General features: G+C 39.1%; 1 protein-coding gene across 8 annotated transcripts in view; it reads left to right on the top strand.

Moving 5' to 3' along the window:
• camta1a (calmodulin binding transcription activator 1a) overlaps window positions 1–22,049 on the top strand; it is a 936,513-nt gene that overhangs the window by 377,766 nt on the left and 536,698 nt on the right. Inside the window, exon 1 of one of the 8 annotated variants that reach the window (XM_052039232.1) lies at window positions 8,131–8,163. The exons of 6 other annotated variants lie outside the window; for them this stretch is intronic. Coding sequence is in view for 1 of the 2 variants with exons in the window: in XM_052039231.1 (XP_051895191.1) it covers window positions 14,445–14,446 (2 nt within the window). In the remaining variant the exon portion in view is untranslated. Of the gene's footprint in view, window positions 1–8,130; window positions 8,164–14,414; window positions 14,447–22,049 lie in introns of those variants that run through there. One more of the 8 variants, XM_052039231.1, reaches the window with a different exon arrangement.

Raw genomic sequence — 22,049 nt, forward strand, 5'->3', positions numbered from 1 at the left:
GAGGGTGCAGAGGAGATTTACCAGGATGCTGCCTGGATTAGAGCGTATGGAATATGAGGAGAGGCTTAGGGTGCTAGGGCTTTATTCACTGGAAAGGACGAGGATGAGAGGAGACATGATAGAGGTATATAAAATATTGAGAGGAATAGATAGAGTAGACAGTCAGCGCCTCCTTCCCAGGGCACCAATGCTCAAGACAAGAGGGTATGGCTTTAAGGTTATGGGTGGGAGGTTCAGGGGAGATGCAAGGGGGAGGTTTTTCACCCAGAGAGTGGTTGGTGCATGGAATGCACTGCCTGGGGTGGTGGCGGAGGCAGATACATTGGACAGGTTCAAGAGTTTGTTAGATAGGCATATGGAGGAATGTGAGATAGAGGGATATGCGGGAGGAAAGGGTTAGATAGTGTGAGGGTGGTTTGATGGACGGCACAACATGGTGGGCCGAAGGGCCTGTTTTGTGCTGTATGGTTCTATGATGCTTCCCCTCATGAGGAACTTAGAACTAAAGGGCATGGATTCACAACAAAAGTCGCCCATTTAAGACAGTGAAGAGGAGAAATTTCTCAAGAGGTTGTGAATCTTTGGAATTCTCTACCCAAAGAGCTGTGGAGGCTGAATCATTGAATATGGTCAAGACTGATGGGTACGTTTTTGGACCATAAATGGAGAAAGGTTTATGGGAAAGTGGAGCTGAGGCCAAGATCAGAAGTGATCTTATTGAAAGCCAGAACTGGCTTCAGGACCAAGTGGCCTGCTCGTGCTCCTAGTTATTACATTGTTATGTTTATCTTCCATTCTTTGGCCCCCTCCAAGCTCTGATTGGAAACTTACTGTGTGAAGATGAACCACTAACTGTCATCTTCCTGTTCTTGACCTTACATTGTGCTTCTATCACCTCCCTCTGGATTGTAACCACTCTTTTTTCAACACTACCTCAGCCATTACTCTGTACCTGTGTCACACCAGCCCTGGGAGTGTTTGGTGGTACAGTATAGAGCGAGTTTTACTCTGTTGTCTGTCTTTGATGTTACTGTGTAGAGGGAGCTTTATCCTATATCCGTCCCACCTGGAAGTGTCTATTACTGATATAGGTTTCAAAGGTTGAAGGCCTCTTATCAGTGTGTACAATTTTTAGTCAAAACCAAAATGATGGATATTTGGAAAGTGTTATAAGGGCCACAGAGAGGAGGGTTTTTTGCTGGTCAAAGCTTCTATTCTTCCTCCTCCAATACCTGACAGGAATTTTATTTTTTGGAAACTTGCTTGAATCTACTAAGTCTCAGGGGCAGCTTCACAAGCAGCAGAATTGAAATTCAGCAACATGTCAGTGCCAGTCCTTCAGGCATGCTGATTGGGTTAAAAAGAGCTTTCCATTTCCATCTGAAAACAGACTGGCTATGGTTGTTAACTCTATTCATTCTATTGATATGCCCTTGACCTTCTGTTTAAGGACTTGCTGGGTCACATATCTGAATCTATCACTGTCCAGCGGCACACAGTAATTGCCTGGAGATTTAATAAAAAAAGACTATAAACAGCAGGTTTTCAAAGCTGATGTCAATTTTTTTTTGCATCATATCAACACTGAGATTGCATAAGATTTGCTGGCTTGTATTTGGCTAAACCTGTTCCTGTTGTTTTGAAGGGATTGTGTGTGATGATTTATATTGTCTTAAATCTGCAAAAGGTATTCGAAGAACAAATTATTTGGATTCCTAAAATACCTTTTGACAATCTCAACATCCCAGACCATTATTTTCAATTAATGATGAGCTGTTGCATGTTGCAGTTGCAATGTAGAGAGTGGCAGGTAACTTCCTCACAGCAAAATCCCAGTTGGCCAAATAAACTGAAATAGTGACATCATCAGAGAACTAACTGTTAGACGGAATGCCAGAGCGAACACCTGTGCGTGAAATAGGATTATTTACATTCAGCTAAGAGAACGGAGAGGACCTTAGTTTAATGAATATCCAAAATCTGACATCTCTGATGGTGTGGGTCTCCCTCAGTACTGCACTGGAGTGTTAACTTCAGATGTATGACCATTAACATAGTAACATGTTCTAAGGAGCTTCACAGGACCATAATCAAATAAAATGAACAACAGTAGGAAATATAAAGGCATGTAAGGCCACATATCACTGGACTGACAACCAAATGATGAGAGTTTAGCAAGCCAAGAGTTATGAGCTCTGATTTGTTCTTAATCTGGGCCACATGGTGAAGTGATTGTTCTCACAGAAGGAATCAGTAGGTGTGTCTGACAAAGTACATATAAGGATATACTGCTCAGTCTGCCTTTGCACTTTTCATCCCCATCCATACATTTGTTACCTGTAATCTTCTCTATTTCAATGTAATCCTGGCCAGCCTTCCATCTTCCACTCAGCTTAAATTTAAGTCCATCCAAATTTCTGCTGCCCATGTTGTATCTTTCACTCTGATTCAATCATCACCTCCTTAGATTTATCTGCAATGACTTTGGTTGAGCAGCTCCGGAGTTATCACCATTGTTTTCAAATTCTTTTATTTTAACTTCTTGTGTATGTTCCTGCTGACTCCCAAATGATCAACAATGCAGCTTTAAGTGGAATCATTATTTCGCAATTCTATGTGTTCAAACAGATTGGATATAATTTTTAATTTTCTAGCACGAGAATCAAACTGCTGGAGTGGATCATCTGCCCCTTGTAGATTCTGCCCAATTTTCATTACATTTCCTTCAATGTACTGAAGATCAGGTGGGTTGTACAGCAGAGGTGACTGATTACTGTCTGAGGACTAAAGTAGTGCCCACTAATAACATAGCAACATCTACTTTTCTCCTCCCTTCCCCACTCTCAGTTCCCAGATTTGTACACCATCTCCTGAGGCATTGTTGGTGTTTTGGAGGTTGAGAGATTCCAGGTCAGTCAGTACCCCTTAATGTGATGAACCAGCTGACCTTAGCCAGGGCAGTGTCACTAGGTCTCGATGCTCAAGTTGCTCAAGGCTTTAACTCCTGGTCACTGAGCAGTAACTATTGTAGTGAATGCCAGTGCTAATGATTATGGTCACATACAGGCCTCCCACAGTCAGAATCAACTTCAAAATAAACTCATCTCAGAACATGGGTGGGAATATTAATATTAAATACTTTAGCTGCCTCCTCTTCAATTCGCAGTATTGTATTACTGAGCACACCATGTGAATAGGAGTACAAATGAAATCATTAACAACTATAATTTGCTAACATTTGCATTGCTTTCCTGAGATTTAATGGGAGATGTGAACATAAATGTCAAGCCTTCAACACCTTATTCACAAATTGATGCAGAGATTGTTGTAGTGCAAGCTCGGTGGTTTGCATGTGTTTTATATAATTATATGTGTTTGCCTACATAACAATGATCATCGCACTTCAAATGAAAAAGTCATTTGTTGTTTGAAGATGTTTTAATCTTGTTAACAATGTGAAATGCAGTAAATAAATGTAACTTTATCTTTATCCCATTGTTACAGCAAATATCAAGCAGATCTATTACAATTTACTCTTTCTATGTTCTTTAATTTATACTCATTTTGTCTTCCAATATTTCTTTCCTCTTCTCTCACCTTATCCTGATTCATGCAGGGTAGACTTTCATGAGGAGCAACAGCTCTCCGGTACCATGCATAAGTTGAACTGCTGTTTCAGGTCACAGTGTCAAATAATACAACAGAGAAAGAAGCCACTTGCCCCTTCATACCTATACTCGCATTTTTCAAAGGTTCTACCCCTCTCTTTGTCTTTCCCCGTAACCCTGTACATTCTTGCTTTATCTATTTCTCCAATTCTTTTTTGAAAGTTACCGTTGAATGTGTTTCCACTATCCTTCTCAGGCAATGAATTCCACATCACAATGAAAACCTGCAGTAGGAATTTTCTCCTCATGTTTTATCAGTCACCTCTTGTTACCAATTGCATTACCACAGAAATGATTGCTCCTCATTTGTAATCAAGAGGGACACCTCAACCAAAGCCACTACTAAACAAACACAATGTTCTTGTGCTCTGAACTGTAGGAATCACTGGATAGTGAGCCGGAACTGGAATTCTGGCTGATTTGGTTCCAAAAAGTCCAACTTCCTTTTTCTTATTAACAGTTATTGCTTACTCTCTAAAAGACTCAACTGCAGGCATTTTACCTCAGAGATTTTGGCATTGTGTTGCCTTAAGTGGATGTCACTTGCAGTATACAGCACCCTGTTATGCCTCCATGAAATATTTCTTCAAAATTCACAACAAATCTTACACAGAGGATGCAGAGAGTCTACAGAGATATAGATAGGTTAAGTGAATGGGCAAGATGGAGTACAATGTTGGTAAATGTGAGGTCATCCACTTTGGAAGGAAAAACAGAAGATCAGATTATTATTTAAATGGTGAAAGATTGTAGCATGCTGTTGTGCAGGGGGACTTGGGAGTGCTTGTGCAGTATATCGCAAAAGGTTGGTTTGCAGGTGCAACAGGTTATCAAGAAGGCAAATGGAATGTTGGCCTTCATTGCTAGAGGGATTGAATTTAAGAGTAGGGGGTTATGCTGCAACTGTATAGAGTATTTGTGAGGCTGCACCTGGAGTACTGCATGCAGTTCTGGTCTCCTTACTTGAGAAAAGATATACTGACTTTGGAGGCGGTGCAGAGGAGGTTCACCAGTTTGATTCTGGAGATGAGGGGATTAGCCTATGAGGAGAGATTGAGTTGCCTGGGACTATACGCGCTGGAATTCAGAAGAATGAGAGGGGATCTTAAAGAAACATATAAAATTATGAAAGGGATAGATAAGATAGAGGCAGGAAAGTTGTTTCCACTGATAGGTGAGACTAGAACTATGGGACATAGCCTCAAGATTCGGAGGAGTAGATTTAGGACGGAGATGAGGAGGAACTGCTTTTCCCAGAGAGTAGTGAGTCTGTGGAATTCTATGCCCAAGGAAGCAGTAGAGGCTACCTCATTAAATCTAATTAAGACACAGTTATATAGATTTTTGCATAGTAGGGGAGTTAAGGATTATGGGGAAAAGGCAGGTAGATGGAGCTGAGTCCAGGGACAGATCAGCCATGATCTTATTGAATGGTGGAGCAGGCTTGACGGGCCAGATGGCCTACTCCTGCTCCTATTTCTTATGTTCTTATGTATTTGAAATTTATGTAATTACTGTCCACACCTCAGCAAGAAGTTATTGGCATTGGAGTGTGTGCAGTGCAGATTTGCCATATGGTAACTGTTAAAAGAATTGAGTACTTAGTAGAGTTTATTCCCTCAAATATACAAGATTGTAGGATTATCTGAGATAATTGAACAATTTAACACAGTAAACTATTTCTTCTAATGAGAAGAGCCCCAGATAATAGGGTACAAATTTAATATTAAAGCTAGTCCATAAAAGGAAAACAAACTGGACAGCAGTTCAAAAGGATGTGCAGGAACAGATTGACCTGGTATATATGTACGTACGTCTTTTAAAGTGACAGGGCAAGTTCAGAGAGTGGTGAGTAAAGCATACAAAATTCTTTGATTCACAAGTGGATCCACACAAGTGTGGAGTGCTAAAGCAGGGAGGCTAGGCAATATCTGTGGAGGGAGAAACAAAATTAACATTTCAAGACAATAACCTTTCATCAGAATTAGGAGAAGTTAGATATGTTTTCAGTTGCAGTGAATGGGGGAGTACTGGAGAAAATAAAAGGAATGTCTTGGTCTCCACCAGATCACAGACATTAAAGATGGTGGAAACAACCCATCAAGGCTTTCAAAAGGGACTGGGACAGGCACATAAGGGAAAATAATTTTCAGGGCTATGAAGAAAGAATGGGAAAAACACATGGAGGGATTATATTAGTTGGAGCCAGTGTACTGTAGGCTCGATGAGCTACATACTTTTCTTATGTGTCAGAATGATTCCAAAATTTCATATAAAAATAGTGGAAATTTGGAAACAAAATGCTTATGGGGCATTTTCAACCAAAAATTTTAAAACAAGGATTGGCTTTCTGTTTGTTATGGCTGTTGAGGATTAGGAAACCAAAAGAGGGAAATAAGATTTAAAATGCAGATTAGCCACGATCTCTGGTGCAAGGCTCGAGGGGCTGAATGGCCCAGTACTGCTACAGAGTCATTTAAGCAAGCAAGATGATCAGTTTTTACTTTGTAGGGTACTCATAGTTTACAGTGAGTTTATTAACTTGGCTTTAACATGCCTGTTGAGTTGAGTTTTAGCCAGGGTACTAGAAGAATGCTCTGGTGCTCTTTTGAATAATAGATTGCAATGATGAGACAAACAAATTAGACATTAATAAAAGCACTGTTTTGAACTTTCTAACATTATTTTCTTTCATTTCAATTTTTTAACGATGTTTTTAATCACAAGGGGAACCTGTCTGGGATGTGTTAGTGAGCAGATGAAGCTGAAATCAGTCAGAGCGTTGTACAACTGAAATAAAAATTGAACACTAAGGAAAGGCATGTGAAGCCCTTCAGCAGATGAAAGAGAAGACAGGTTAATGTTTCAGCTACATATAAAAATGATGGAGAGGGTATGACCAGCTTGTTCCACCCCTTCATGGTGTAACTAAACATACTCCTGCCATTCCCTTCATACTAACCAGCTGACATGTAATAATTCAGAAGGGAGAAGAACCAAAGGAGGAAAATGCAAGATGAATTCAAGAGAAAAAAAAGTAATCCTCATGGTTTGATTTAAGGACAGTATCTGAGCTTTAATTGGCATCCTAGCTGCTGAGAAGCCTACTGTGTATTTCCAGAAACTTCTCTTATCTATAGGTCAAGGTCTGAGTTGATGAAGTGCTGTCTTGCAGTGCCTGCAGCTTCAGTTACATGCCGTATTGAAGTGATTATGTACGTCATACCAGTCAGGAGAAAGATTTGGCCCCTCAAGCTGTTTGTGCAACACTGACCCCTTCCTGATCTTCACTGCCTTTTATCCTCATTGCATTTTCACTACCTTTACAAAGATTTCTGAAACAGTTTCTAATGAATCTTAGATTTTTTTTCATGTTTAAAACCTGAGGTGCTTCACTTTCCAAGTGATTCTGCTTTTATTATATTTTAAAGTGATCTATTTGCCTTTTTCTGAGAGATTAGGAACACTTGGAATTTTTTTCTCCTTTTTTCTCCCTTCCTTGCAGTTTAGTATTATAACTAAATACTGCTGCACCAAGGATAGGGACATCTTGGGTTAGGTACAGGGTGCATTGTCCTACCAAACACATCTCAGACAGTTGCAGCAAAGTTTAGATGTAAAGTTCCTTCTGTACCATCCAATTAAACATTATGGGTTAGATGCAAAGTAAAACTGCTTCTACGTATTCCCGTCAAACACTCCCAGGGAAATTACAGCAAGGTTTAGTTGTGATGAAGAGCTCTTCTACTTTATCATAGTGAATTCCCCCAAGCAAGTGCAGCCTCTGTTAGATACCAAGTACAAGCAGTTCTGATTTACATTGAATAAAATCCTAACCAGAAGATATTTACCATTCCTCACATCAGCCATTCTGAGGCACCTCAGAGTGGAGTTGTGAACTTTGGGCAATTATTTATGTTACAGACCCTTGACCCTGATACTGGAGCCTTCACCATGCTCATTTCACACAGGACCATGCAGCCATCTGATGCAAGACTTTTTCACCCAAGAGTAGGCTATATTTCAATTGGTGATTATGAGGAAGAAAATGCATGTGATATAGAGTTATGGAATAAAAAAACACAGAAAGAATCCATTTGAACTACCTGTGTCAGGTCTTCAGTGAGCTTCCAATAGATCCCATTCTCCCAAATGTTTCCCCATTGCATTGCATATTTTTCAACCTTGAATATCATTCAATTTTTCTTTTGAAAGTTATATTGAAAAATATATATCATTTTGTCAGGCTTCTATATTATGAATTTTTATGTTCACATTTATAATGGAACTAAATACTACCTTTCCAGAAACCCACATCCTGCAAATAAATTTAATAAAAGTGTTTCTCCAGGTGAAATTTTGATAGGTATACCACTGGCTGGAGAGGATAATTTATAACAACATTTATATTAACAGATGAAAAACACGATGGTGCTGGAGGAACTCAGCAGACCAGGCAGCATCCGTGGAGAAAAGTAGGCAGTCAACGTTTCAGGTCAGGACCCTTCATCAGGATTGAAGATAGGAAAAGATGAAGCCCAATATATAGGAGGGAAAAGCAGAGTAGTGATAGGTGGACAAAAGAGGAGAGGCGGGGTGGGCACAAGGTGGTGATAGGTAGATGTAGGTAAAAGGTAGTGATAGGCAGGTGTGGGGGAGGAGGGGAGAGCAGATCCATCAGCAGATGGGTTAAAGGTAAAGAGGAAAGAGGGGTAGAAAAAAGAGGCTAGGAAAGGGAAGAAAAGAAAAGGCATAGTTGGGGGTGTGTGGGAGGGTGGTTGAGGGGATTACTTAAAGTGGGAAAATTCAATGCCGTTAAGCTGCAAGGTTCCAAGACAGACAAAGAGATGCTGTTCCTCCAGTTTGTGCTTGGCATTCTACTGGCCATGGAGGAGGCTGAGGACTGACATATCATGATTGTGTGGGAGGGGGAGTTGAAGTGACCGGCAATGGGGAGATGCAGATCGTGGTTACGGACAGAGCGCAGGTGTTCTGCGAAATGGTCACCTAGTCTGTGTCTGGTCTCACCAATGTAGAGAAGGTCACACTTGGAGCACTGAATGCAGTAGATGATATTAAGGGAGGTGCAGGTGAATCTCTGTCTCACCTGAAAGGACTGTTCGGATCCTTGGATGGAGGTGGTGTAGGGGCAGGTGTTGCACCTATGGCGGGGGCAGTGGAAAGTTCCTGGGGTGGGGGAGGAGTGAACTAGGGAGTTGCGGAGAGAGTGGTCCCTGCAAAAGGCAGAAAGGGGTGGAGAGGGGAAGATATGCTTGGTAGTGGGGTCCCGTTGGAGATGGCGGAAGTGGCGGAGAATGATGTATTGGATATGTAGGCTGGTGGGATGAAATGTGAGGACAAAGGGGGACCCTGGCCCTGTTGCCTGCCTGCTTTTCTCTATGGAATGTGCCTGGCCTGCTGAGTTCCTGCAGCGTTATAGTGTTTATCATCGAGATTCCAGCATCTGCAATCCTTTGTTTCTCTTTACATTAACAGTTTTTATATAACTATATATATGGCAGAAATATGTAACAACATTTGGAATGAGTGTATGACTCCAAAAGAGCCACTGAATTATAATTGGCTTGACCTGGGCTAGTTAGCCCCATGCTATAGTTGTGTTTTAACTAGCTAGTAGCAATGCTTATTCTTGTGTCCTCTACAGATATGAAATGAGTATTTCATAAAGGTTATTGTATACGTTGACCTGCCAAAAATTCCTATATAATACGCCTTTAGTCAGAATGGAGAAATCCCTGTAATACACTGTGTCAAAAGAAATGTTGTAGAATTATTTGAGATGATTAAAAGACTCTTGAATTTGCCATTAGTTTTCCACACTGTTGACTGTTCCCAGCCTTTGAGCATTTTCAGGTACTGCAAATTTGATTTGTAATGAAAAAAAGGGAATCATCGTCAAGGATGAGTTGCCAGAGAGTCAGGCTGTCACAAGATTTAAGACTACACAGCACCATAATAATGGCATAATTAAGTTACTGCTTAGAGAGAGCTGGCTGCAGGAACGGGTGGATTCAAATTGAGTGCTGTGTGCACAAGGCAGAGAATTGAGAATGGTCGATGGAGTTGAATGTAACATTTTGTATTTTTTCCCCATGGATGGCTTGCCAGCTTAAGGCAGTGATTGGCTGAGTCAAGCAGTTCAGGAAGAGTTGCAGGTTCAGTTCTTAGTCTGTTTTGGGTGAGCTGATCGCCACTGGTGTGACAGAAGAATCACTGTTAGGGAGACAGAAATTCAATCAGAATGTAAGATTGTGAATACTATCCCATGACCTCTTCATGATGTATGCCTCCGTGGATGTTAGGTTGAGAAGAGGACTGAGATTGTCTATTTATGTCCTAAGTGGTAAAACTACAGTATTGGCATGGAGAGTAAACATTGGAGCTGGTTGTCTTTTTGGAAATAGACCCAGCAAAGGCCACCATCCCTTGAAGAAGAATTGTTGGTTCAGCCAGGACAAAATTGAACAGAAAATAACAATTAAAATCTCACATTACATCCATTGTCCTATAAAACAGAATGCCCATAAATACCATGATGATGCCCTATATCGTCAAGCATTTTGCCTCTTTGACAAAATTTTGTCACCTGTTATCTCTCCTTTTGTGGCTCAGTGTCAATGTTTATTTGACGATACTCAGAGAAGGTCATATGATAAAGGCACCATATAATGCAAGTTGTTGCATGCCAAAAGCACTGTCATCATTTCTCCGATCAGATGATTTGGAGCTGTGAAGTTATTTTTCACTGTCCAGCATGGCCCTATTTCCAACAGAACAGTGTAAAATACTCAGGATCACCTGAAAAGAGGCAGTTCACTTGAATAAAAAGGCACAGTACAGTTGAAAGAAAAATGACTGAAAATGCACAGTAGGTCAGTCATTATCTGAAAGGAGGAATGGCTAGGAGGTAGAAGCTTTCGATCAAATTTGTAGTCTCTACATGCATTAATTCATCAAAGTCCAACAGCTATCTGCTTTTTTGATGAAATTTGGAAGAAATTTTCAAAAAAATGGAAAAGCTTTTGATTTTAACATTCCCAAGCACTGTGAGAGATCTGTGAATAAAGCTTACAGTGGAAGAAATAATATAATCTTTTTTGGATTAAACTAGTGAAAAATATTTAAATTAGAAACTCATGGTTTCATTTTGGAAGTATTGCTTTCAAAATAAAATGCTAAAATCATTATAATACATCTTAGTGGAACCTAGTGCATAAGACCAGACATCCATTTTTACTAGCCTTTGTAGTATCAGCCTACTGAAACTTGCTGCTCGGTATTTTCATTGTCAAATACATAATTACTCTCTCTTTCTCAGTGTTCTTTGTCATTGTACTCAAATTCTTCCATTCTGAATTCATTGATTCTTTGCTTTTAGTGGCCTTACAATCTTCATATGTGATTATGGGTGGGGTATTCGGGTATGTATGGGGAGGTGGTTATGTGCGAATCCAATCCTGCTTTCACCTGAAGTGTACGTGCCCAGGCACACAGAGACAGTTGGTCATGCATATAAGCGTGTGCTTGGAGGGACTCTGAGGACAGCACAGTGGCATATCTAGTGGGTTGCTGCCTCACAGTTCCAATGAATTGGGTTCAATCCTGACCTCCGGTGCTACCTGTGTGAAGTTGGCATGTTCTCTCTAACACCAAATGATTTTCATCCAGGCATTCTGGTTTCCTCTCACAACCCAAAGATGTGGGTTTGTAGGCTGATCGACCACTGTAAATTGCCCCTGGTGTTTAGGTGAGTAGAATCTGGGGTAGTTGATACAAATATGGGAAGAATAAAATATGGGATTAGCATAATTGGATAAGTAATTGGTGCTTGGTGGGCTGAAGGGCCTGCTTCCATGCTGTATAATTCTATGACACAAGAAAATATGAGCAGGAGTAGCCCATCATTCTTTCAAGCATGCCCCACCATTTAATATGATAATGGCTGATCTATGCTAGCCTCAACTAGCTCTCCCATTTCTCCATTCCCCTCTATTCCTTGATCTATCAAATATTTATCCACCTCCACTTCCAATGATCCAGTTTTCACTGCCCACCGGGGCAGAGATTTCCTCTGCAAGAAGAAATTTCTTTGTACCTCAGTTTTAAATGGCTGTCCCCTTATCTTGCAGTTATGCCCCCTTGTTCGAGACTCTCCCACTAGTGAAACCATCCCAACATCTACCTTGTCAAGTCCCCTTAAGATCCTGTGTTTGAATAAGGTCACCCCTCATTCTTTTGAAGTCCAAGGAATACTGGCCCAAGCTACTTAGTCTCTCTTAGTGGGACACTCATTGAATCAGGCACACATTTACAACATACACAGGCATGTATACAAGCAAATTTTTATCCCATAGTGATGAAGTTGTTTCCCCCAAACTCCACCATTTTTCTAATCCAGTGGTAGAACTAACTGTTGCGCCCACTGTTCTGGCTCAGATCAGTGCAGATTAGCAATTGAGAAATTATTTTAAACTGCATTCTGCTTTGAACCATGATGAAAACTAGACCAGTCAAGGTGCAGTTAATCATGGGATCTTCATGAAATTACTGAATGTTAATCAGGAGCACGGTATGGGTTGTTATTAACCAGCAGGGGAGTTAGGAAGTGGAGAAAATTAAGGATAGCTGCATGCAGATGAACTGGTAAACATCTCTGTCTTTTTCTCTGTATCATAATAATAGAGGTTATTCCCGTTAATGTTCGACATTGTTTGTGATATTAGTAGGTGTCAAGGTAAGTTCCTGCACTGGCAGACCATGAAGCTATTATAGCACTTGGTCAGGAGAGGTTCATTGATGACTACATTGGTTTTAGCTCTACTTGCAGCATTACCAAGGATGTAGTAGTCCATGTCCTCCAAAGCTAGGACTTTAATAACATTCATCTGATAACTGGAAGGTGACATTCGTGGTGCAGCTGTGCCAAGTAATCACCATCTTGTTCTCTAGGAAGTGGGCATTTCTAGTAAAACTAGCATTTTTATCACCTGTTTGATGGTGTAGTGAAGAGGTGTTGGAGGGCTTTTGGTTGGCTGCATAAATTGTTGGTCAACTTTAGAGAGCAGATAATAAAAAATTAAATTGGTTTGTTAATGTCCTAGGCTGGTGTGGACCATTAGGCCCAGATTAGGCTTGAACATTAATTAACCAATTGGGTTTATATGACAATTTGAGAGCTTTATGGTCATTTTTGATTCTTGCTTTTATTCACCCTGGAGTTTAAAAAAATACATTCAAATTGTTCAACTGTCATGGTGGGATTGAAACCCACATGCTTTGGATTATTAGTCCATTAATATGACCATTGTATAAATTCCACACAAAGTGCAAAGCTTCTCATGTTGTGAAGATTGATGCAGATCAAATCCTTGTTGAGCACAATAGCTTGTTTCTGTTCCAAAATTCTTAAGTCCTTATGTTCTTAGTTGTCAGGATGCTTCAGAAATTCTGAAAGAACACAGCAGTGTATTAATATTGCATTAGAGAAATGATTTATTCTGTAATGAAATGCTAAATTATTCAGATTACATGTAGAAATGGATAATTTATTATGCAAAACTTATACTTATTAATAGAATTCCAATTTATTCTGTCGTTAGAAGTAATTAGACTTAGGGTGCATTTAAATTGCTTTGCTGGAAAAGTTGCATTTAACAGTGTAATAAATTATTTTATTATCTCTTCAGAAGCTGCCCTATTTCAATTTACAATGAATTGAAACTTTGGAATTACCTTTCCTTGAGTTCTCACTGTATGTAGCACAGCATGCAGGTTAAGGAAGTTCTATGTTCAATTCCCAGTGTCTGCCAAGGTATCGTATCACAGCCTAATACAAAATAAGGGCCATGACAACTGATCTTTGCGTTCCTTTAGTAAAGGTAGGAAGAAAAATTAGACAAATTTCCCCAATCTTCACTTAAATAAAACAACATATGGAGGTCCATGAAAAGCAGTGTTGGGCTGTGACCATCTCCATATTGTAGCTTACACAAGTTGAAGGGGCATTTGCATTAAGTACTAGAGGATTTTCAATAGCTATAGAATCAACTCAGGCAGACCTTAAATATTTGAGAAGAGTTAAAAAGAATATGATTTCAACAAAATGGATAGCCTATTACTAATCTTGCAGGTGTAATATTCATATCTGGTATAATACAGCTCTGATTTTAGTTTTGGTGCCATTGCTGTACCTGTGCTTTATTGTTGGGAAACATAGGGCATGATACAAAGTTGTTAGTGTGGGGCACCACTGGTTGAAGAGTATATCTGAAAAAGAGGAAAGGAAGACTGCCAGTGAGATGATGAGCTCTGAGGATGAACAATTTTGAGGATGAACAAAATAGAGTTAGAGATGGTGTAGTAATCCTGAATTCAACATATTGAGGATACATGGTATATGAAGATCATGGAAGTAGGTTTGTTGATATTGAGGGATAATCAGAGAGAGAAAAAGAATAAGAGATTAGCATTTGTATTGCACCTTCATGACTTCCAGGCATCTAAAGTGCTTTATACCTGATGAAGTACTTTATTACCTAAAGTAGAAAATGGCAGTGAGTTTGCACACAAGTGTCTGCATAAACAGCAATATGATAATGATCAGATAATCTGCTTTTGGAATGGAGAGGGATGGTATTGCTTTACACTAGGGAGAACTGTCTGCTTTTCTTTCAAACAGTGCTGCAAGAGACCTCAGTTTAATGGTGTCAGCAGAAAGATGACAACTCTGAAAGTGTAGCTCTCCTTCAGTACTGCATGTGAGTGTCAGCCTAAATTTTGTGTTTAAATGTCTGGTGTGGAACACTGCAAAGATCAGAAGAGCAATGAGCATAGTGGTGTTGGTACAGAGGCAAGAAATGTTGTGTCTTGACACAGAAAGAATGAGGGAGGATAAGTACCACCAGTCGGAGAGGGATTGCCCGTCTGGTTTGTGAGTGCAATGCTGAAAGGGTATTTTGTGACATGGCAGCGGTATTAAAACTTGAACACGGCAGCTTCCTGTAAAAAATGTGATTCTCTTTAATGAACTGTTTCATTAAGCTCTAGTTGAAACTGGAGTGATTAAATGGGCCCAGGATACAAATATTTCACGTTGGTCATTATTTTTTAATAAGCAAATTGATAGAATTCTTGTTCCAAATATAGAGTTTTGTTGCAAGCATATTTATTCCGACTAATTAATGAAATAATTGCAGACAGTCAGAAAGACAAATATAGCAGGACGTGTACATGGGGCGGCATCTTGCTATGTGTTATTAAGTGGCTTGATTTTTTTGCTTTTTACTTTAAGCTTTTTTGGTGGTGTTTTATCAGTATTATCTTTGATTGATAAAATCAGGAATTTTGGTTATTTGAAGAACCTTTCAGCAAGTATATCAACTTTCAGTTTCTGTAATAAATTGCAACTAAATTGGTAATAAAAATGAAACAAAGCCTGCATATTCAAAGTGTTTTTACTAATCCTGGTTTATTTTCCCCCCACGGTATCCAGTCATATCACTGACTGGAGTATTCAGCTATGTGTCCACAAAACAAATCTGATGGGTCAGTAGGCTGTTCAGAAGGCCTGTATTGGGAAACCGACAATCTTAAAGGAAAATGCATGATCTTTTGAAACCTATTGTCAACACAAGTTTTACTGGTGTAAAAATATAAGAATTAATTTTTAAGTGGGAGCTTCTGGAGTTATTGGTTATTATTGGTATACACCCAAAAACTTTAAAATCCTAGTTATTAATAATAAACAATTCACATATTTGTATGAAATTCATATGTCAGGTTTGTTAACAAAAGCAAAGCAGGGTCCCATGGACAGATTACTAAATCCTGACACAGGGGTCCGGCTTACTGGAATGTACCATCTGCTGCTATGTGATTTTCCCTGCCTATGGTAAGCAGATTAAAAACATATTATACCATAAATCAACAAGGAATTTATTTCATATTCATTTATTATTTCCAGGAATATAAAGTAGAATTTATTTTAGGGCTATAGAATTCAAAAATTGTTCAATCATATTAAACTTATTTGGGAGCCTGTGTAGCTTGCATTTCATCTCGGCTCCATCGTATACAGAAATGCATGGCAAAAGTGCGAAAAAGGATTGACAAATATGGTATCAGAACTGATGATATACAACTATCAGGAATGATTGAACAGTCATGGTTTTTATCTTTAGAAAAAGGAAGACTTGGAGGTGACCTGATTTTGTGAATGTGTTGGGCAAGGTAGATATGGAAAGAAATTTACAAATGAGGGAGTATTGAAACCTAGAGATGATTAACATAAGGTAGTAACTTACAAATCCAATTGGAAACAAAAGGAAATATTTATTTGGTCAGTGAATAGCTAGAATAAGGAAGGTGCTCCACATGATTGAAAGGAATAGCATAGGTGCTTGCAAAAGGAAGTTAGTCAAGTACATCTAGTGGCATGCAAAAGTTTGGGCACCCCTAGTCAAAATTTCTGTTTTTGTGAATAGCTAAGCTAGTAAAAGATAACCTGATTTCCAAAAGGCACAAAGTTAATGATGATACAATTCTTCAATATTTTAAGCAAGGTTACTTTTTTATTTCCATCTTTTACAGTTTCAAAATAACAAAAAAGGAAAAGGGCCCAAAGCAAAAGTTTGGGTACCCTGCATGGTCAGTACTTAGTCACACCTCCTTTGGCAAGTACCACAGCTTGTAAATGCTTTCTGTAGCCAGCTAAGAGTCTTTCAATTCTTGTTTGGGAGATCTTTGCCCATTCTTTCTTGCTAAAGGCTTCTAGTTCTGCGAGATTTTTGGGCCGTCTTGCATGCACTGCCCTTTTGAGGTCTATCCACAGATTTTTGATGATTTTAGGTCGGGGGACTGTGAGGGCCATGGCAAAACCTCCAGCTTGTGCCTCTTGAGGTAGTTCATTGTGGATTTTGAGGTGTGTTTAGGATTGTTATCTTGTTGTAGAAGCCATCCTCTTTTCATTTTCAGCTTTTTTTTTACAGACAGTGTGATGTTTGCTTCCAGAATTTGCTGGCATTTAATTGAATTCATTCTTCCCTCTGCCAGTGAAATGTTCTCCGTGCCACTGGCTGCAACACAAGCCCAAAGCATGATTGATCCACCCCCGTGCTTAACAGTTGGAGAGGTGTTCTTTTCATGAAATTTTGCACCCTTTTTCTCCAAACATACCTTTGCTCATTGCAGCCAAAAAGTTCTATTTTAACTTCAGCAGTCCACAGGACTTGTTTCCAAAATGCATCAGGCTTGTTTAGATGTTCTTTTGCAAACTTCTGATGCTGAATTTTGTGGTGAGGATGCAGGAAAGGTTTTCTTTTGATGACTCTTCCATGAAGGTCATATTTGTGCAGGTGTTGCTGCACAGTAGAACAGTGCACCACCACTCCAGAGTCTGCGAAATCTTCCTGAAGGTCTTTTGCAGTCAAACAGGTCTATTGATTTGCCTTTCTAGCAATCCTACGAGCAGTTCTCTCAGAAAGTTTTCTTAGTCTTCCAGACCTCAACTTAACCTCCACCGTTCCTGTTAACTGCCATTTCTTAATTACATTACAAACTGAGGAAACGGCTACATGAAAACGCTTTGCTATCGTCTTATAGCCTTCTCCTGCTTTGTGGGCATCATTTATTTTAATTTTCAGAGTGCTAGGCAGCTGCTTAGAGGAGCCCATGGCTGCTGATTGTTGGGACAAGGTTTGAGGAGTCAGGGTATTTATAAAGCTTTGAAATTTGCATCACCTGGCCTTTCCTAATGATGACTGTGAACAAGCCATAGCCCTAACAACTAATGAAGGTCTGAGACTTTGGTAAAAGTTATCTGAGAGCTCAAATCTCTTGGGGTGCCGAAACTTTTGCATGGTGCTCCTTTCCTTCTTCTCACTCTAAAATTGTACAAAACAAAAATAATACACTAATCTTGTTTAAAGTGTTGAAAAGAATGTGTTATCTTTAACTTTATGACTTTTGGAGATCAGTTCATCTTCTACTCACTTAACTATTCACAGTAACAGATATTTTGACCAGGGGCGCCCAAACTTTTGCATGCCACTGTATACTGAAAGGCTTTGATGGGATAGAGAGAATTGAAGTTGATTTATGTTGCATGTAAACAGTAGAATTTAGTTGACTGGATGGTTTATTTCTGTGCATTATATTCAATGTGATTATATGTGAATGAATGGTAATCAGTGCAAACAATAGATTTAGATCATTGTTACACCTTGGCTAACATGAATTAAGAGCAATAAAGCATTTCCCCTAAAATATCTCTCAAAATAACAGGTACCCTGAAAACACATTCTAACTTCAAATATGACTTTATCAGACAGAGGTAAACTAACCCAAGTTCTTTAACATGTTTGGATGACTCTTGAACTCAGCAGAGGTAACCCAGTTTGAACCATAAAGCTTTGGGCAATAGGTTGTCTGCCAAAAGAACTACAAAGGATTGTTACCGTAGGATGTCAATCACCTCAGAATTGTATGAGATGGCTGTTTTCATCAATGTATCTGTCCATGTAATTGTGGTTTCACAAGTCAAATAAAATCCAATTGAAGCATCAGCATGATATGCTAAAACTTTAATAGGGTGCCCAAAGCTATAGTTGCATTTTCATCTTGTGTACTCTGTCCATTGAGCTCACTGCACCATGCTTCCTGCTTTCCAGCTTGAAGGTTGAATGCAATTCAAAGAGATCTATTCATTGTTGGACCTGTTCTGTTAGGCATTCAAGACAAGAGAAGGCCATCAGCTCTTTATTTGTTCACCCTACTTCTGGTTCTACCTCACCACTCTTTGTTTCCTCCAATCTTTCCTGATGGATGAGGCCACTAAATAAAATCACAGAAACCCTGATGACAGTTTAAGCCACCTTGAATATGTCCACACTGACATCCACAAAGAGAGTAAGATGAGGCACCAAAATTTACCATCCTTTACCACTAGTGTACTTTTCCAAGAGTGAGTGGAAGGCACTCTTGACGAACCCCTAACAGTTTGTCCATAGGTTATTCACCCTGTCATAAAAATAAAACCTGTGCTTTATCAATTGAAATATTGCTTCCTTACATTGTATGATTTTAAACCGAAGTGAAGCCGCTGTTTACGACTGAATGTAAAAAGACTCCATGTCGCTATTTGAAGAATAGGGCATTTGGTTTTCTTACCAGTACTTATTCCTCAGCAACATCACTAAAAGCAGATTTAAAAAGTCAAAAATGTCAATCAAGTAGAATTATTTCATCCAGAAACCCCTCCTGGCTGCTGCTTTTGAGGTTATTACCACTTACATACTTTTCCTGTTTGTTCTGAATGATTGAATCCCATGTTTGTTTGTTCTGAATGAGTAAGACCAATGTCAGAATCAGGTTCTTTTATTTTCTGGATTTGTTTTGTTAACTTTCTTAAAAATAAGTACCATATTAGCTAATCCCCATCACAGAGAAATTCCTTTTGCGATTCTTAGCTCCCTTATGCTGAATTAGAGGATGAGGAATATGGATTTATGTACATGATGGGGAAATAAACAAAATCAAGCACAAAAGGGAGATAAAGTGGAATGAAAGGAGGCTTGTGTAGGGTATATTTACTGGCCTAGATCAGTTGGGGGTCACTGACCTGCATCTGTATTGTACAATGATGATTAGCTGTGTTTGAATAGACTTTTCAAAGTGGGGTAACACACCTAGAAGATTTAATGGTTAGGAACAAAATGAAATACTTTGCCTGAATTGATAGCTAATGTAAAAACTATGACTTTTTTTCAATTCACCTGCCTTGTGGGTTTAAGAGTTGTAGCTTTGTCCCATTGTATTGATTTCTGGGCCATCTTTGGCCTTTATTTGTCTCCAGTTGTCCTTGTCAAGTATTGAGATGGATCTATTTAATCCGTGTTGTGCTGAGTTATGGGTTTGTTGAAAAAGCTCTAACCCTTAGTTCAGTTTTTTTGCATTTCTATTTATATATTTGTTGTCATTTTGAGAAATCAATAAGAGTTCTGAGCTGTAAGATGTTTTGCGAATGAAGAACACCTAGGACCAGAGACAGCTCAATCAAAGCCTCAGCTGAAGTGCTCTCGAAAATAGAACAGATGATGGCAACATTTCACTTCAGCACAGCCAGAGCCTGGCATCATATTAAGTATATTTACAATCCACACTGAGGCATGGAATATGCCTATGTAGCTATACATTCTACCTCTGTGTGCACATGCTGATGTATTTTTCCCTTTTTCCCATTTCTTCAATGATTATAAACCTATTTGGAGATACATTTCTCCCTCATTTATTAGCCATGGCTCAATGGATGGTGCTCCCTCACCTTTGAGTCAAGTTGTTACAGGTTCAAGCACCACTCTAGAAATTTGACCACATAATCTAGATTAACTGAAGGAGTGCCAGAGGTTTCATCTTTCTATAGTTCTGCTTGTCCCTTGATATTCTTTGAGTAACACAATGGAATTCTCCTAGTGTCCTGACTAGTGTCGCTCTCTCAATAACCATTCCTAATTTCATTTTGTGGGATTTTGTTATGTGCAAATTGGATGCTTCATTTCCCTACATTACAAAAAAGACATTGTATCTTAAAGATAAAAAAAAGTCTTAGAAATCATTTGCTATGAAGTGCTTTGGAATATTCTGAGATTGTGAAATGCAGTATAAAAATGAGAATTATTTCTCATAACATCATGTGGAAGCATCTCACAGAATAATAGAATGGTTACAACATAGAAAAAGGCCATTCAGTCCATTGAACCCCTACTAACTCTGTCTGAGAGCAATTAAGGTAGTCCTGCTCCCTTGCCTGTTCCCCATAGCTATGCAAATTCTTTCCTTTCAGTTACTAATCTAGATCTGTTTTGAACACTGCCTCCACTACTATGTATTCTAGACATTAACAACTCACTGCTTAAAATGTCATTCTCCATGTCACTTGAAGTTCTTTTGCCAATCACCTTCACTATATGTCAACTAGTTCCTGGCCCCCCTACAAATGCGAACAGTTTCTCTCTACCTGTACCCTCTATGATCTTCTTTGTTCCAAGGAGAACAACCTCAGCTTTTCCAGTCTGTTCACAAAAGTAATATTTCTCATTCCCGAAGTCATTTTGGAACATCTCTTGTGCATCATTTCCGAATCCTTTACATTCTTCTTAAAGTGTGGAGTCCGGAACTTGACTTACTACTCCAGTTTAGTTGAACCATTGTCTTATAAAGATTCATCATGACTTCCTGTGCCTCCAATTATAAAGCTCAGGATCCTGAATGCTTTTTTAACCACTTTCTCAAAATGCCCTGCACTTTCAATGCACCTACAGCCCTAGATCTCTTTGCTGGTGTACTTCTTTTAGAATTGTGCCCTCCAGTTTACATTGCCGCTTCTCATTCTTCATGTTCCTCAGCGTTGGATTTTATCTTCCACCTATCTGCCCATTCCACAAATATGTATATATTTCTTTGAAATATATATTAATCTGCCTCACTAAGGTCAGCAAGATATTTGAGTTCAATGATGAGGTGAGTACATCCAGTGTGACATTCAAGCTCATGCGCAGATGAACAGTGATTAGGTGGAGAAGAGTTGCCCTGGTCTGCTGAAACCCACTGTTACAACAATACCATTCTCCAACCCAACCCCGTCAAAGAATCCTTAATATCTTCGTAACGACTTAGATATATGCACACAATTTCTAAATCTGCATATGTGAAGAAACCCAAAAACATAGCAACAAAGAGAAGTGGACAGAGGAGTGAAATGGGGTGACTCATGATAAGAGTTGCTGTAAAGTGTTTCATTATGGTAGGAAGGATGAGGAGAGGCAAAATGTATGTATACAAATCTTTGAAGGTGATAGGTCAAGTTAAGAAGAATGTTTGAAAAATGTAAAGGCACTATAAATAGAAGCCTACAATACAAAAGCAAAGAAGTTATGCTAAATATTTATGCAACAGTAGTAGGCTGCAGCTGGAGTATTGTGGTCAATTCTGGGCACCAAACTTGGAAAGGATGTCAGTGCCTTAGAATGGAAAACTTCAATTAAGTAAACAGTTTAGAGGAATTGAGGTTCTGCTTAAAGCAGAGAATGTTAAGGAAAGATTTGACAAAATTGTGAAAAAGAAATCATCAATAGTTTGGAGTAAATGAGGGGAAATTAATCCCATTGGCAGCAGGGGATTAGCCAGAGGACAATGATTCACAAAAAGAACCAAAGGTGACATTAAATAAAAAATTGTGCAGTGAGTTGTGATCTGGAAAGCATTGCTGAAAGCATATTGGAAACAGATTCAATAGTCTTCAAGAGGGAACTGGATAAATACTTGAAAAGGGAAAATTTGCTTGGCTATGGGGAACAGCAGGAGAAA

The sequence above is a fragment of the Pristis pectinata genome, chromosome 26, assembly GCF_009764475.1.
Source record: "Pristis pectinata isolate sPriPec2 chromosome 26, sPriPec2.1.pri, whole genome shotgun sequence".
In the NCBI taxonomy this organism is placed as follows: Eukaryota; Metazoa; Chordata; class Chondrichthyes; order Rhinopristiformes; family Pristidae; genus Pristis; species Pristis pectinata.